This window comes from Cyprinus carpio, chromosome A14 (assembly GCF_018340385.1).
Source record: "Cyprinus carpio isolate SPL01 chromosome A14, ASM1834038v1, whole genome shotgun sequence".
Taxonomy (NCBI): Eukaryota; Metazoa; Chordata; class Actinopteri; order Cypriniformes; family Cyprinidae; genus Cyprinus; species Cyprinus carpio.
The window spans coordinates 21,183,819-21,196,444 of NC_056585.1; the positions used below are offsets into that span (position 1 = coordinate 21,183,819).

Consider the following 12,626-nt stretch of genomic DNA (forward strand, 5'->3'; position numbering starts at 1 on the left):
TTTTGGAATTCTGTACAGAAGATGTGTACTAGCGCCCTCTACCGTATAACAATGAAAACATGGATTCTAGGGAGCACAAGTATAGCTCAAATATATTTAGACTTTTTGTAAGTATAAGTCAAGTATACTTAAATGTAATTTTAAGTATATTTCTGAGTAGTACATAAAGGCCATTTCTGAGAAGTACATTAAAAGTAAACTAAAAAAGCATACTTTCCTATTTTAAGTTTTAAAATAAGTATACTAATAGCACACTTGAATAAACTTCTTTTTCATAAGGGAATGATTGAGCCTACTATTCAGAGTGGCAGTTTGTGATTAAAGTTAAGATGATGTTTAATGGTTAGATTTGATGTTTAAGATGTTTGAAGTGGCAAGTTATCTCTGACTTCAAAATTACAATAAATAAATACATACTGTAGGCCTAACTGAATTGAGCATTAAGCCAGTTCTAGTTAAGAGAGCTTCATTAAAAATTAGACTGCTTTGTGGGATCATGCAAATGCTATAGAATCGGTATTTTGCCCATGGACGTTAAAAGAATTTAATTAGTTTTTAATTACAGTAAGTAAACATTTTAAGAGCCCTCAGGGAGGGTAGACAGATAAAAAAACAAACAAACAAAACAATCATATTTACAGATATACAAATTCATTTACAGTTATGCAATATCTTTAAAATTCACTTTGAAACACTAATAGAAAATATATTATGGAATTTTAAACATTTGCTTAAAAAAAAGGAAAAAAACTGTCTTATTGCAGGTCTTCATTAAAACAAGTACATTTTTCAGAGTGATAGAACTGTTTCTGATTCACAATACAAAAGTCAAGCCCTCCTTCAAACTGCTTTGACAAGTGTGGTTTGTATTATCAGCACAGCTAGTCTCTGGATTGGTTTGATCAGGAGGCCCCGCATCTGTTTCCTCCGATATGTTAGTGTCCATGTCTTCTTTGTGACTTGTGTGTAGTTAGTATGTGCTCAGACTCTTCCTGAGCATTGATTGTGAGGCTGGTGTCTGTCATGCTGGACTCTGTAGAGTACTGGTGCCCTGCTGGAGTCCTGACTGACCAGTTTTGGTGTGAGTATCTGGCTCTGCCTCAGCTGGGTCCTGATGTGTTTCTTCTGTGTCACTTGAGTCTGTGTATCCTGCCAGTTCCTTCCTCAAGCTCTGCGCTCTTTCCATGTAGCTTTTACTCAGTTCAGCATCGGGTATGTAGTTGGCATGGATCTCTGCAAGCTTCATGTAGATTATGTAAAGTGTCTTAGGCTTTCTTTGTCCTCCAGTGCTGCCGCCAGGGCTAAGTGGAAGTAGCCCATGGCATCAAAAGCATCCTAAGGCAGAAAAAAGTAATAATAAACATTCTTCATCAAATTAATTTACTCTGAATGTTACTGTTAAACTTATTTTTGTAGATAGTTTGGGCCTCATTCACTTACAATTTCACACAATTTGTGTTTACATATGGAAAATTTCTTACAAATGGTGAGAATCAGATTCATAGAAGGTTTTTAAAACAAAAATACATGCGTATGCATGTGAGAGCATGATTTTCTGCATGTACTCTTACATTCAAAATATTCAGTCTAGGATGGATGTACCTGTAAAATGTTAAACATAATGAGAGTCTCACCTTTAATCTGTATAGGGTCATGTCAGCCAGTCTGCAGTACACTTTAACATAATACCGAACTTCAATGGCATGTTCAAGTGCAGTGGGGCAGAGTGAAAGAGACTTCAGGTAGTAGTTCTCAGCCATCTCATACTTCCCTAGAGAGAAGTACACTGAAGCAAGACGATGAAAAGACACTCTCTCATTCAGAGGAACACCTGTAAGAAATACACAAAGCACTTAATATTAAAATGAGCAAACTTTGTCAGGTTATTGCACTTTCCTATCTGTCAGTATATAATTTAACCCTAGTTTTAGTTAACCATCATCACACACAAAATGATTTGTGACATATAAAAAAAAAAAAAATCAGAGACCAGACCACAGAGCAAACTGCAGTGGAAAAAGTTTAAGTTGTACAAATCATTAGAGCGCTTTAGATTGAACACCTTATCATAAAGGGTAGAGTTTAATGTGGGCCAGTTGCCACATCAGAAGCTGACATACTGTTTAGTCTGCTTGAGAATTTATTTAATTATTCTGTAAATGTAATAAATTGAAAGTGTTACACATATTCCCATTCTGTAAAACAGTTTGTCAATGTTAAGATGGAGTTCAATTATTTTGATTAAAATGATACTTTTTATCAAATATTTGTTGTTGGACATCAAATTTACATAATTTATTGGTATTTATTTACATGAGCAATTAAATTGACAGTTGAATTGTCTGCCTGCCTGACAGTACAGAAGAAAACCTAATGCATTATGTACTTCACAGCCCATTTTACTTCTGTGAAGTCAATGCACTGGGTCTGTTTAGATTTCATCTTGAATTGCATGTATTATGATGTTTTCTGCAAATGTTGCATGGTGTAGACTGAGGACATATGTCTCCAGCAGGGGGCCACATCGATTACTGGTAAGACTTCCAAGCAAAAGGTGCATTCAAATTGGCTATTATTATTATAAATTATTATTATTATTAAAAATAATCATCATCATTTTACAGGGTCTATAGTCAAAATTTTCTAAAGAGTACTTCACTGGCTTTAAATTCCCAAGGTTATAGCTTTTTAAACTGTGTTGTTGATGTATATAAAGGTCTTACCAGTTGTGGCGCTGACCTGCACTGCGAGTGTGGCATACTGCAGTGCCTCTTCGTACTGCTTCTGCTTTATCAGGAGCTCTGTGAGTTTGCTCAAAAGCCTAAACTCTGAGTGCACATCCTTAATGCTGCGCGCAAATGGCAAACTCCCATCCTTTTAAAAAAAAGATAGATAGATTCAGATGAATAACATGTGACTTAGCATGGAATCCTACATTTCTATTATCTATTATCGAACTGTCTCTGTAATATCTTTTGTGAACCCAAGATGAGGGCCTACTCTGTAAAAAGGTAGGGCAGCCAGTTGGTTTCTGTGTCCTTTGAAGAACACATCTCCTGCTTCCTCATAAATGCTCATAGCAAAGCATGGGTCATTCATCCTCAGGGCTGTCTTTACTGCTGCCTGTAAACAGTTTAAACAAAATATATAGTCATAACAGCTGATAAAAACATACATGTATGTGATATGGTAATAAGCTTCTTTTACCACAGACTAAAATTTTAAAGATTAGACTTGTCACATATTTAGTGGCATACTTTTCCAAATGGATATGCAAAAATTATAACTCTAATCAATAATTAACTTTAACTCCTTTTGTAATACCCTGGTTTGGTCCTTTGTCTACCTTTAGGTACATGTCAGCCAGTTCATCTTCATGGATCAGATAGTAGATACGGCCCACTTGCAGCCATGTCTCAGACTCTTCCTGTCTTTTCCCCAGGTCTATGGAGATCCTTAAGCTTTGCTTTGAATAATCAAGAGATTTTCTTGATGACCTGCAAAGTTTTTTTTAAATAAATTACTACTTTTTAATGCACCGATTCATTTGTTTTTTATTAACTGATTCGATTGATCAAGTGTCACAGTATTGGCAATAGTGCTACATTGTGTTTAGAGTAGCTCTTACTTCTCAGTGTTTAGTGAGAGATAGAGGTTGCTGAGAAGTTCCAGGTACTCTCCTTCTAGCTGTTTATTCTTTAGCATTCTGCACAGCCCCACACAGTGCTCATAGTAAACAATACACTGTCCATACAGCAGCAAGTCAGCATAATGGCGACTTAGAACTTTCGCCACAACCATTTGACCTGGATTTGGAAGGAGTTTTTTATTTTATTATTCACTCTTAAAAATGTCTGAATTTAATTGCATTACATATAAAATTTCAAACTTCTGCAAACAAATGATAATGGACCATTTCTCAGGACGAACTTCCCTTTGAGGCATTTTTTAATTAATTTTTAACCAATTGGTTTTGAGGTCATTTTTCGTGGTTGTAAGTCCACCTCAAGTTCAACCCAGGTGGCCTATTAGAATAACCACCATGTTCAGTTTGTCATATTAATAATAAATATCATATTACTAATAAACATTACACAAAGTTTGACCACCAGAAAGTGTCCAAGAATTTTTGTATTCAATTTGAACATGACGTTTATAATCTTAATTTTAAAGTCATCATTTTGTGAAATGTTTTGATTGGAAAGTGTGCTTGTGCTATATATCTTTTAAATAAATCACACTTATTTTGATATTTTGTTATATAATCCCAATATATTTATACATTTTAATTGTGGCTTAAGTGTCAAAATACATTCTGGTGTCACTATAGGTGTCAGGTATAGATGCAAACTTTCATGATGCAATCCAGAAAAGTCAATCTTGTTATACTTACTGTGCAGATTGTTGGCACTAATAGCAATAAGGAGGCCCATCTCAAAGCATAGTCTGACTTCCTGACTCCCTCCTCTATCGCTGTAGCTCCTGCCAAGCCAAAGCAAAGCCTGGACATGCTCCTGATCTGTGGGACTCTCTGAGAGAAACTGGAATAGGTGCAGGGAATTGAGTAGGAAACACTCTGCTAAGCCCGAAGCCCCTACAGATAGAGATAAGCAGCCCAAGTTAGCCAGTGCTAGTGCTTCATTACGCTTGTTCCCATTCTCTCGAGAGATCTGCAGAGCGCAATAAAAGTTTCTTGCTGCTTCCTGGACTCTTCCCTGTTTGCGGAGGCTTAGGGCTAAAAGGTTGTAGACTACACCACGCTGTGTCGGACTGTCTGTTTCATCCAAAGATTTAAGCATAGGTTGCAGCGTATTCTGAGCTTGTATGGGTTCCTCTGTTAGCACCAATAGCCAGGCCAGCAGTATGGATGCTTCAAATCCCTCCTCTTCATTAACTTGGCTTCCAGTCTGTGCTGCTTTTTGGGCAAAGGGCACAGCCTTCTCTAAAGCTCCATGCTGCTGGTAAACACTAGCCAGGCTCAGGCACAGGTCCCTCTGAGTCCTCAAGTCTTCCCCTTGACTAGCTATTGACAAGGCCTGCTGAAGGTAGACCACCACCTGTGCAGGAAGCACAGAAGTACTCTCCTTCCAGTGCGGATTAAGCCTTATTGAGTTTTTGATAAAGAGTTCAATTTTCTGGAATGCATCATCCAAGGAATGCTCTTGCCCTGAGTCTAGACTTAAAGAAGCTAGTGTGAGGTAGGGCAAATACTTTTTATGATAAAGCCTGCACAGCATCCAGTTGAGATCAACTGGGGCAATTGGCCTCCCTTGTTCCGCAGACAGAGTGATAGTAAGGAACTGAAGTCTCTCTACAAAAGGTAAAGCATCCTCTATTTTTCTTAGACGGAGAAAGAGACAGAGGGAGAGGTAGCATGTCCGTGCCTCTAGGTACTTGTCTTTTTCAATTATGGCTTTGCGCATGATTGGTTTGAGCAGCTCAAACTCATCCACAGAGCAGAAGTTGTGGCAAGGAAGACACATAATTAGAGCACTTGCCTTTTCTAGAGTGAATGGCAGCTTGTCCATCATCTTCTGTTTGAGGTAAACAGCAGTGAGATTGGTATACAGGGCTGTTAGAAGGGGTTTGTCATCAAAACCATTTACAGGGACCTTTTGAGCCTCCTCAAAGTACACTCGTGCTTGCGAGTACTTCAGTTTCTTGGCACATAGCCGGCCAAGAAGGAAGCAGGCTCGCCGGTGGGCCCAGAGCATCCTGCCTTTCTTCGCTCCTTCTCGCAAGTTTTCCAGATGTTGAAGCACCTCATCCTCTGCAAGGCCATGGAAGAAAGTGTCCAGGAAAGAGTAGGAGAGGTCGTAAAGAGTTTGAAATGTGTCCTGGAAATATTCCAGATTTAGGAGGGTCAGGATTGGGTCACATCTCTCGGCTTCATCAGCCTCCCAGATACCCTCATCCATGAAGTTTGGAGGGTCTTCCTCATATTCATCCATCTCTCTAAAGGTGTCCTCCAGGCTAAAGGAGAGGACCTCAGAGTCCCGGTCGAGATGATTCCGAGAGGCACAGAACGATTGCCGTGGTGACGAGTGGTAGGGAGTTACACCACTGTTTTCAGAAATGGTGCTCCTTCTTTGATCCACTGTAGATTTCTGCTCTGCAGATTATACAAAGAGTAAATGTCAGAATTGTTGATTTTACATAATAAATTATGTAATGAAAGAGTAGGAGAGTAGGAAGGAAAGGAAAATGTGGACCGTATGACTGTGCAACAAAATGAAGAACAAGTTGGTGATTGTTAATTGTTAATTCCATACAGCCGGAAGTTGTAGAAAGACAGCATTGATAAAAGCATACATGTAGCAACATTTCCTGTTATGTGTTATGTCTAACTTTAAAAAGGGGCTTACCTGACTTTGGATGATTTCTTATGTAAGTGAAATCAGAGTCATCAAGTCTATCTGCAGTGTGAAAGTGTAAAAAAACATGAAAATTCTTTAATATGACCTATATTCCTTTAAACATTATTTGAGGTCTCCCAGAGAGATCATTTTTCACCTCTTACCCAGTCTATACACAGTGCTTATATCAGTGCAGGATAGATTTGCTAGTACATCAGACTGGCAGGGCTCAAAGCAGGGGTTAAGTTTAGTCAGGGCCACCCTTTCCTCCTCACTGAGAAAGACCAATTGTCCATTGCTGTGCAAAGCCAACAAAGACAACATTATCAGCCACATGACTCTCATTTGGATAGCTTCATCACATCATCACATAACTCCACTAGCCCCCCTTCCAACACCCTCATCACCCCCAGCTAGACAGAGGCACATTCACAAAGGTCAACAGAATAAAATAGCGTTTGCCAGCTGGTTGCTTTCAATTGGTATGTCAGTATCGTCAAGAGGCACATTAGATAAATGTTTTTTACAAAATAAAGAGAAGGTCATTTATTTGAGCACATGCTGAATCTGTGAATATAAATAGCTGAATTGTTTACTTACAGAGGCTCAATACTCTGAGGTTTTACACTGGCCTTGTGAACAAATCCTATCTCTCCACTGGTGAGGTGTCTTCCTATGAACATGTTCAGAGCATTGAAAAGAAATCCCTCAATCTTGATTATGTCTCCCTTGCGTAAGTGCAGCTCATCTTTAACAATTGGGTTATGGTCCACTACTGCTACACAAGTCCCCACCACTGAAAGGGAAGCAAAAAGGAAGGTGGGATTTTTGGTATCACTACATTTTAGATGACTATTAATTAAACACATATTCTGGGTTCAATTAAAGTTAGACTCAACTGACAGGATTTATCATTGTGGTATGACCACAAAAAAACTACATGTTGCTTGTTTTCTTTAAAAACAAGAAAAAAAGAGGTTACATTGAGGCAGTTCTAAGGTAGAAATAAACAATTATTTCTTGATTCTTTTGATGGACTTTAATGGAAAGCAAAATTGTGAAGCTTATTTTATTTAAAACTTCTCATTAATTAATTGTTTATTATTTATGTGTAAAACTTTAAATAATTTTACAGTCATTTTAGGCTTGTATGAGTTATTTTATAATGGTATTTGCAAATTGAAATATAATTTTACACATTTTACACAACACACACCCTTTTTCACGCTAAATTCATCATGCATATTGTTTTATGTCCTGTGGCTATACTATAACAGTGAGTATTATAACATTAATGTATTGGCCCCATTCACTTCCACTGTATGTGTTTCACTGTAAGCCAGATAATTGAAAGGAGGGATATATTAATTTTTGTGAGAAACAGTATGCCACAAATTCTGTTGACTGGGCTTAACTCTGAATATTCATTTTAAGGGTTATTTGAAAAATGGTTTTCTAGATGCTTAAGAAGAATCTCACCAACAGGATGATCGAAGAGGCCTTCTGTAACTGGAATCCCTCCTGCATTCCCGGGATATTTCTTAAGGAACCACCTAAAAAAAAAAAAAAAAAAAAAAATTAACTCTATTTGTAAGAGATAACCTAAAACAATATGTGTAGAATAGAAGTAGTCATTCAGCCAGACATATGTTGTTACATTTCCTTTTTCCCAGTCACCATGAGCTTAGAAGGTCAGTGTCACTTACTGATAAAATGGATAGGGCAGAGGCTGCATATCATGCACAGGCACCAGACCATGTTGGCCTGTGGACAGCAGCATACCCTCCCAAATTGTCTCTTGTCCTATGTCTTTAACCATGACCAGGTCATTCCTCCTATAGGTCAGCTCCTCTTCCTCCTCTCTGCAATCACTGTTATATAAAGTCTTGGCAAAGAATGTACCTAAAACAGTAATGAAAATGTTCTTAGTAACTATCCCTGTTTCATAGTCCTTTCTACACTCTCAGAAAAAAAGGCACAAAAGCTGTCACTGTGGTGGTACCCTATAACAATGTACTAATATGTATCATCTAAGTACTAATATTTACCTTTAAATACTAGTTATCAATTGTGAATGTCTAGGAGAGACTTTGGTATGAATGAGGTGGTTTACACTAACAAAATTCATAGAAGCAAGATATTTTGTATGTTAACAAACCCAAGGAAATCTTGAGACTATCCCTTCACATTTTACCCAATCTTATTTTCAGATTATTTGACCTCTGAATTGGTTAATCACCAATATTTCAATAGTGGACTTTAGAACATATTCTAGATAAAGCTATCCATATCATTCTACCAATTTGTCCATTTACTGTGTGGTTACACGTGATTTTGTTAACTGTTGAGAAATCAGCAAGTTGTGGCGGCTCATTACCTTCCTGTAGCAGAAGTCCTAGGTAAAGAGTAGCTAAGTGGTCTTCATCCACTGTTACACAGATCTCCACATCGCTTAGCAATGCAGGGTCCAGCCAGAACGACTGGTCACAGAGAAAATTTTCAAGACATCTTGCTACATATCCTAGAATATAATAGCAATACTTGTTAAGCTAGAACAGTACAAGGAATCATACTGTAGAAGTGCAAGAAAGTTAGTTCCAGTGTGACTAACCGAGTGCCAGGTAAGTGGAGAACTTCCAAATCTCTTCGACAGTCTTAAAGGTGATGATAAAGCTGTCTTTTTCAGCATTAACAGACACTAGTCTTGCAGACAGATCCTGTGTGGATAGTATCAGTGGTCACAATATAATGAAGAATAAAATACCCTATGTAATAAGTTCATCAGTGGTGCCAGTGCATGTTTTGCATGAATACTTCTGTGTCTGACCTTAAAGAGCTGAACAACATCCTGGCTGTTGCTCTCTACTACTCGGAGTCTGGTACGTAACGCCTCCTGAAGCTCACCGTCAGGTGTTACCCCAGATCGTCGCCTCCCGCTAAACAACAAAACAACATCTCCAAAAAGCAAAAGGGAATGGAGTTAAGTATCCACCACAAAGAAACTAATTGATCAATTGCATTATCAGTAACTAGAATGCTCTACTGATGTAGAGTGTGATTTATTGCTGTCCAACATCACAATGCTAGTATGCTTAGCAAACTTTTTTTTTTGCAGGAACAGCACTATGAGTGACCACATCACTTAAGACATACCATTAGGGCAAGTGTACACATTAAGGAAGTCTGGCATTAGTTATGAGAGTGAGCTTAAGAAGTGTAGCCATTAAAGGCTATTATAGAGATAGGGGCCATTATTTCCACGCAAGTGTATGGGACACAGAGATCCATAAAGCAGATACCTGAAGAGAAGCGTTCTCCTGCTGAAGATACTTTGCTACTTCCGCTGAATGTTTCCTTCCTCCTCCAGTAAATTTCTCTGCTTATGCCTTCTGCCTCCACCTCGGCCTCAGCCTCCGCTTCCTCATCTCCAATGGCAAAACAAAGGAAACTGGGGTCAACGTAGCTTTACAGAATGCAACTGCATTTGGTATGTAGTTCAGTGAACATCCATTGCACCTCATAATTAATCTGTAAACTTACAGAAAAGCAACTCTGAATGGCTGAAGAGGGATAAGACTGATGAATTATTGAATAATTAAGGACAAGTATAAGGTTCCTTTTGCAGGTATGCACTTCCTATGTTTGAATGTGTAATGTCATCACCATGTACAATAGTTCCTTATTCAAAAACATGATACAGTTGGTGCTAATTAGCATGTTTGTAGCTATGAAAATATCAGAGCTTTGTTTACAAGCTCATAAAGTTGTGGACATAAACAGGAAGTGCAAGCCATATTATAATGGCTCTATAAATATCAGCCAGATGGCTTAAATAATAGCTTCTTCCTCATCTCCGGCTGGGTATGACCTTCCCAGAATTTCGTTGAAAAGACAGGATGTTTCAGACAGTTGTTTAAAATAATTTATTAAACACAAAATACATTTATATTAGAATCATGTAAAACTCTTTCCTATAAATTCCTATATATTCTAACATTATTTTTTGCTGAAACACTCATGCTTTACTCAAGAAATCCTCTTACCAGCTGTCATGGCGTCATTGGGTGAAAAGAGCTCACTGACGGCTGCTAAAGCGTATGGAGGGTCATTCCATAAGGCATCGAGCTCAGCGGGGGATATCGCTATTGAAAGGGAGGGTGATGTTTAAGGGAGTGTTATTAAATTAGCTATCTGACAAGCTGAAGCGTTGTCACAGCCACAGCCTTCAAATAACGAAGGCATGTGCAAAACCAGACCAAGATCTAAGAGAGGGAGTGTGCGCATGCAGACAGTGACAAACTTATACATAATTAACCCTCATATTGAATTTGCCTGACACTTGCATTACAAATCCTCATGTATTTTCAACTTGATACAATCTTATATCATGAAAGTACAGTATTTGCTAGTTATTAGTCAACAGCTGATAGTAAACGATCTGAAATCACACAAGCAGCAAAACAATATGTCAGAAACTTGCACAGCAACAACAGTACGTAATTAGTCGCAACAGGCAATCACAGCATTACACACAACAACAAGGCACACAAACTGCCACCTAAGGGAAGTGCACATCCTGCATTACCTTCATGGGTAAAGCTATTACCCATGACTGACAGAAACACTGTGATGTCTCCCTGTGAAAGTTACTCTTTCTTCTCATGGCAAAAATCTATGAAAGCCAGGATGGGACCAACCTGAAAATAAGAAGCAGTTTCTGAGGCACGGAATCGGACAGCAGTAGCAGCAGCAGCATGCCATGATGTACACAGCAAGCTTCACACTCAGGTTCAATAGTGCCCGCTCGACAATAGATCCACTTATCGATGGAGTCACTCCTCTCCCTCTCTCTCTTCCTTTCCATTTTCCTCTCCTGCTTAAACCGCACTCTCGCTACTGCTCATTTCTAACTTCCATCTATTTTGTACTCTCCCCTTTTCTCTCTGTGTCCACTCAGCAGATGAGTGAAGCACTACTGGCATGTTTGTGTGGGCTGGTCAGTGCCTCTCTGTGTCAGGGGCTCTTGTGGAAAGTAAGAGTAGCAGCATTCTCACATAGCTGGCATATGGGGACAAAAGGCCCAGTGAATTAATGGGCATTACTCACAGCAAATAAACATTTTTTATTTACTAGTAATAAATTTCGCTTCTGTACTAGACGTTGTAATATTAGGGCTAACAGCTCCAGGTTGGACATTCTAACATGTCTGGCTCTTAGAAAACCATAGGCCTCTTTATGTCTGGCATCATTACTTTCAGCCAGTTTTGATCATTCCAAAGATAGATTGAATGTAAAGAGGAGGTTTTTTTTTTTTATGTTTTTATTTATTTATTTACTTTTTTACAGGATTTAAGGGCTGTCATTACTAATACTCATAATAATTTTAAGGCGTTGTACATTTAATAAAACCAAATAAATAAATATGTACCAAAGCTGTTTTTGATAACTTTTAAAATTATGCAGATGCAAAAAATAAAAAATAAAAATAGCTGCAAAAATTTGAACATTCTTAATGTTCTTAGAACATTCTTAATGTCATTAGAACAACTTAAACGTGCCACCTGCCCTGTTCAACAAGTCTGTAAGTTGTTTAAAGGAAGAATTAAAAATTTATCTAGAAGACTACCCCCCAAAAAAGAAAGAATATAAAAGTATCTAGAAGACTACCAAAAAAAAAAAAAAAAAAAAAGAAGAACAACTTGGCAGTACAAATGTTTAACATCTGCTGATGTTGTGGGCATGAACAATGAATTTACCATTTTTATGCCCAATTCACTGCTTTCTTGGAAGTTTTTTGGTCTCCCAGTTGAGAATCACTGGGGAAATGTGATGACTGAGCAACACTCCAGCTATCTGGATTCAGTATCAGTAAGAATGATAAGAATGAGGTTCTTAGGATGCAACCTATGGTATATCCTTAGAGTTCTGTCATCCTGTTGTTTCAGCATTATGTGTATTTAGTCTGATATATATATATATATATTGCTCATCTTAGTGTTTTGTTAAGAACCCAATCAGATTCTAATTGAATCTGTGGAGATCTTGTGAGTCTGAGCAGCTGTAAACAGCCAGGAAGCATTTCTCAGCATAACACTTACAGCATCTGTATATAATCAAGTGTTTTGCCGTGGGAATAATCAGTGTGTGAATTATGCATTGATTTTACTTACTTCTTAACGACATTTCTTTTTATGAAAATTTTCTGGTATAGTCATTATGGTAATCTTTTAAAATGAATGATTAAAATACATTTGAACGCAATTTGTTTTA

The 12,626-nt window shown here is 37.9% G+C and overlaps 1 protein-coding gene across 1 annotated transcript; it reads right to left on the reverse strand.

Annotated features, from left to right (window-relative positions):
• Positions 1–620: 620 nt before the first annotated feature.
• On the reverse strand, positions 621–12,282 carry LOC109087004 (SH3 domain and tetratricopeptide repeat-containing protein 2-like). The gene is given in 21 exon segments (XM_042770198.1): positions 621–970; positions 972–1,039; positions 1,042–1,266; positions 1,269–1,335; positions 1,635–1,831; positions 2,724–2,874; positions 3,001–3,123; positions 3,347–3,497; positions 3,629–3,806; positions 4,394–6,112; positions 6,366–6,416; positions 6,521–6,654; positions 6,957–7,152; positions 7,836–7,909; positions 8,063–8,258; positions 8,734–8,877; positions 8,968–9,073; positions 9,184–9,311; positions 9,656–9,781; positions 10,400–10,498; positions 11,054–12,282. Coding segments are annotated over 21 exon segments (4,353 nt in total). The 5' UTR covers positions 11,118–12,282; the 3' UTR covers positions 621–814.
• Positions 12,283–12,626: the final 344 nt, after the last annotated feature.